Source organism: Pteropus vampyrus, unplaced genomic scaffold (assembly GCF_000151845.1).
Source record: "Pteropus vampyrus isolate Shadow unplaced genomic scaffold, Pvam_2.0 Scaffold187, whole genome shotgun sequence".
Lineage (NCBI taxonomy): Eukaryota > Metazoa > Chordata > Mammalia > Chiroptera > Pteropodidae > Pteropus > Pteropus vampyrus.
The window spans coordinates 374670-376728 of NW_011888968.1; the positions used below are offsets into that span (position 1 = coordinate 374670).

Genomic DNA, 2059 nt, shown 5'->3' on the forward strand with positions numbered 1-2059 from the left:
TGTCGTTAAACCACGTCTTAATATTGTGTTTTTGCATCAGTGACCGTTCTGAATAAACTGCTCGTGTTCTCTTTTCTACCAGCCGGATGTGGTGCTGAGGTTCCCGGGCGTGGTGGGGTGCCAGGCGGGTCATTCAGGGTGCGGATGGAGAGGGGACGCTGCCACCCCTGCCCTGCTCAAATGAATGGGCGTCTTTGAGCCCGTCCACACCCTCCTTGCCAGGCTGCCTCTGCAGAGGCCAGGAAGTGCCCTGGGTTTGGCCCTGGCTCACTTCCGCTCCAGGTCGTGACCTGGGGAGGACAGGGCTGGTGCCCTGCTTGATCTGGGAGGTCGCTCACAAACCGCCCCGCTGAGGTCAGTGTACCTCCCTGGCCCAGCTGCCCGCTCTCACCTACGGGCCCCCTGCCCAGCCCACAGGGAGGAAGCTGGCGGTCCTCTGGCTGCCTGCCCGCCTGCTCGTGACCCCACTCCGGGCTGGGCCACGGCGGCTCGGGGCAGTCTGGGGGGCAGGGCCCGCTGGCCGGCACCCGCAGTTTCGAGCCAGCAAGGCAGGCAGGGCTGGGCAGATGGAGAGGCTTGTGACACTTCCGATGATGGTGTGGCGGAAGGCCGAGGGCCACGATAGTGCGGTCGGGGTGGGGTGGACACGGTGTGTGTCCGGGGCTGCCCTGCAGAGGGGGTTCCGGGGTGTGTCCCTCCACTTGGTCTACAGGTGATGAACACACCAAGGGGACAGAGTAACTGGGGACCCGTCACTGATCCCGGTGCCTGAGGGACGCTGGGTCGGGGAGGCAGGCGGGTGGGGAGTGACGGACCAAAACTGGACCTAAGGTCAGTTGCTAACCTGACTGGGAGAGAGCCATCGCAGGCCACCTGGACGGGCCAGCCTAGGAAGGGGCCAGCCAGGGGCCCGGGTTCTGGGTCCAGGGAGGACACTGGTCCCTGCCAGGAGTGTCCTCCAGAGCACGGAGTTCTGAAGGCCCCGTGCAAATGGGAGGGGACCCAGGGAGGAGAAGAACAGGTCCCCGGACCCCAGGAAGGACCCATCGCACCCCACCTTGGAGACCTCCCGCTCCTCGGAGGACCGATCAAGTCAGGGGTGAGATTCCTGCCCCCTGGGGTCCGAGAGGAAGTGGGGTCTGGCTCTCTGAGGCCCCTTCCAGTTGGGACCGTGGAATTCTCAGTTTGGGGATTCTGTGTTTTAATAGCTTTTAAAGGTGGCCTGTGGGAGGGGGCTGGCCTTCATGGGCTTGGGGTACCTGCACACCCCATCAAAGTTCTCTCCGTACTGGTCGTGGGTCACAGCGGCCGGCCGGCCTCCCCCCGCCCAGTGTCCCTTCTCGGTAGAGCCGAGGTGGCAGGCGGGGGAGGGGAGGGGACAGTGCCCCCTGCTTCTCGGGCTGGGTCTATCCGGGTCTATCCGGGTCTATCCGGGTCTATCCGGTCTGTCTGTCCCCAGTGTGGTGTCAGCGCCCTGCCCTTCCCTTTCCTAAGTTTTCCGAGCCTTACCTTCCTTATCTTTTCAAACAACCCATTTCCTCTGACAGCAGATACAGCTCAGGACTAATGAGGCTGAGGCGTGGGGGCGGGGTGCTCAGGGGAGGCGGAGAGGGTACTTCTCATTGGACGTGGTGACAGACTCCAGGGCGCAGGAGGCACTTGGGTGATGTTGCCCTCCCGGAACCCTGGGACCCAGCTGCAGGCCCCTCCTCCAGGAAGCCCTCCGGCATTCCAGGCTCCATCTCTCAGTCCCAGGCCTCCCCCCAAACGAGATGCAGGCAGGCCTGCAGAAATCAAGCCGGAAGCGGTCCCAAGGGGATTTATTGCCAGTCTGTGCTCAGGAGCCAAGGTCACCTGGCTTTGTTCACCTCCTGGAGGAGTATCGGTTGCCTCCACAGGACCAGGAGGACAAGGAAGTTGACGGCGAACTGCACGTGGCCGAAGGCGGGGACGCCAAATCTGCGGTACAGGAGGCCACCCAAGGTGGGCCCGATGGTGCGGGTCAGCGGCTGCACAGAGGCGCAGAGGCCCAGCATGGTCCCTGTGTGTGTTGGGGGGG

At 63.8% G+C, this 2059-nt stretch overlaps 1 protein-coding gene across 2 annotated transcripts in view; it reads right to left on the reverse strand.

Annotated features, from left to right (window-relative positions):
- Window positions 1-1803: 1803 nt before the first annotated feature.
- SLC22A18 (solute carrier family 22 member 18) overlaps window positions 1804-2059 on the reverse strand; it is a 24870-nt gene continuing 24614 nt past the window's right edge. For both annotated transcript variants that reach the window (XM_023537369.1, XM_023537368.1), the window contains one exon: window positions 1804-2041. In XM_023537369.1, the coding sequence (XP_023393137.1) occupies window positions 1851-2041 (191 nt within the window). In that variant the 3' untranslated portion in view covers window positions 1804-1850. The remainder of the gene's footprint in view (window positions 2042-2059) is intronic.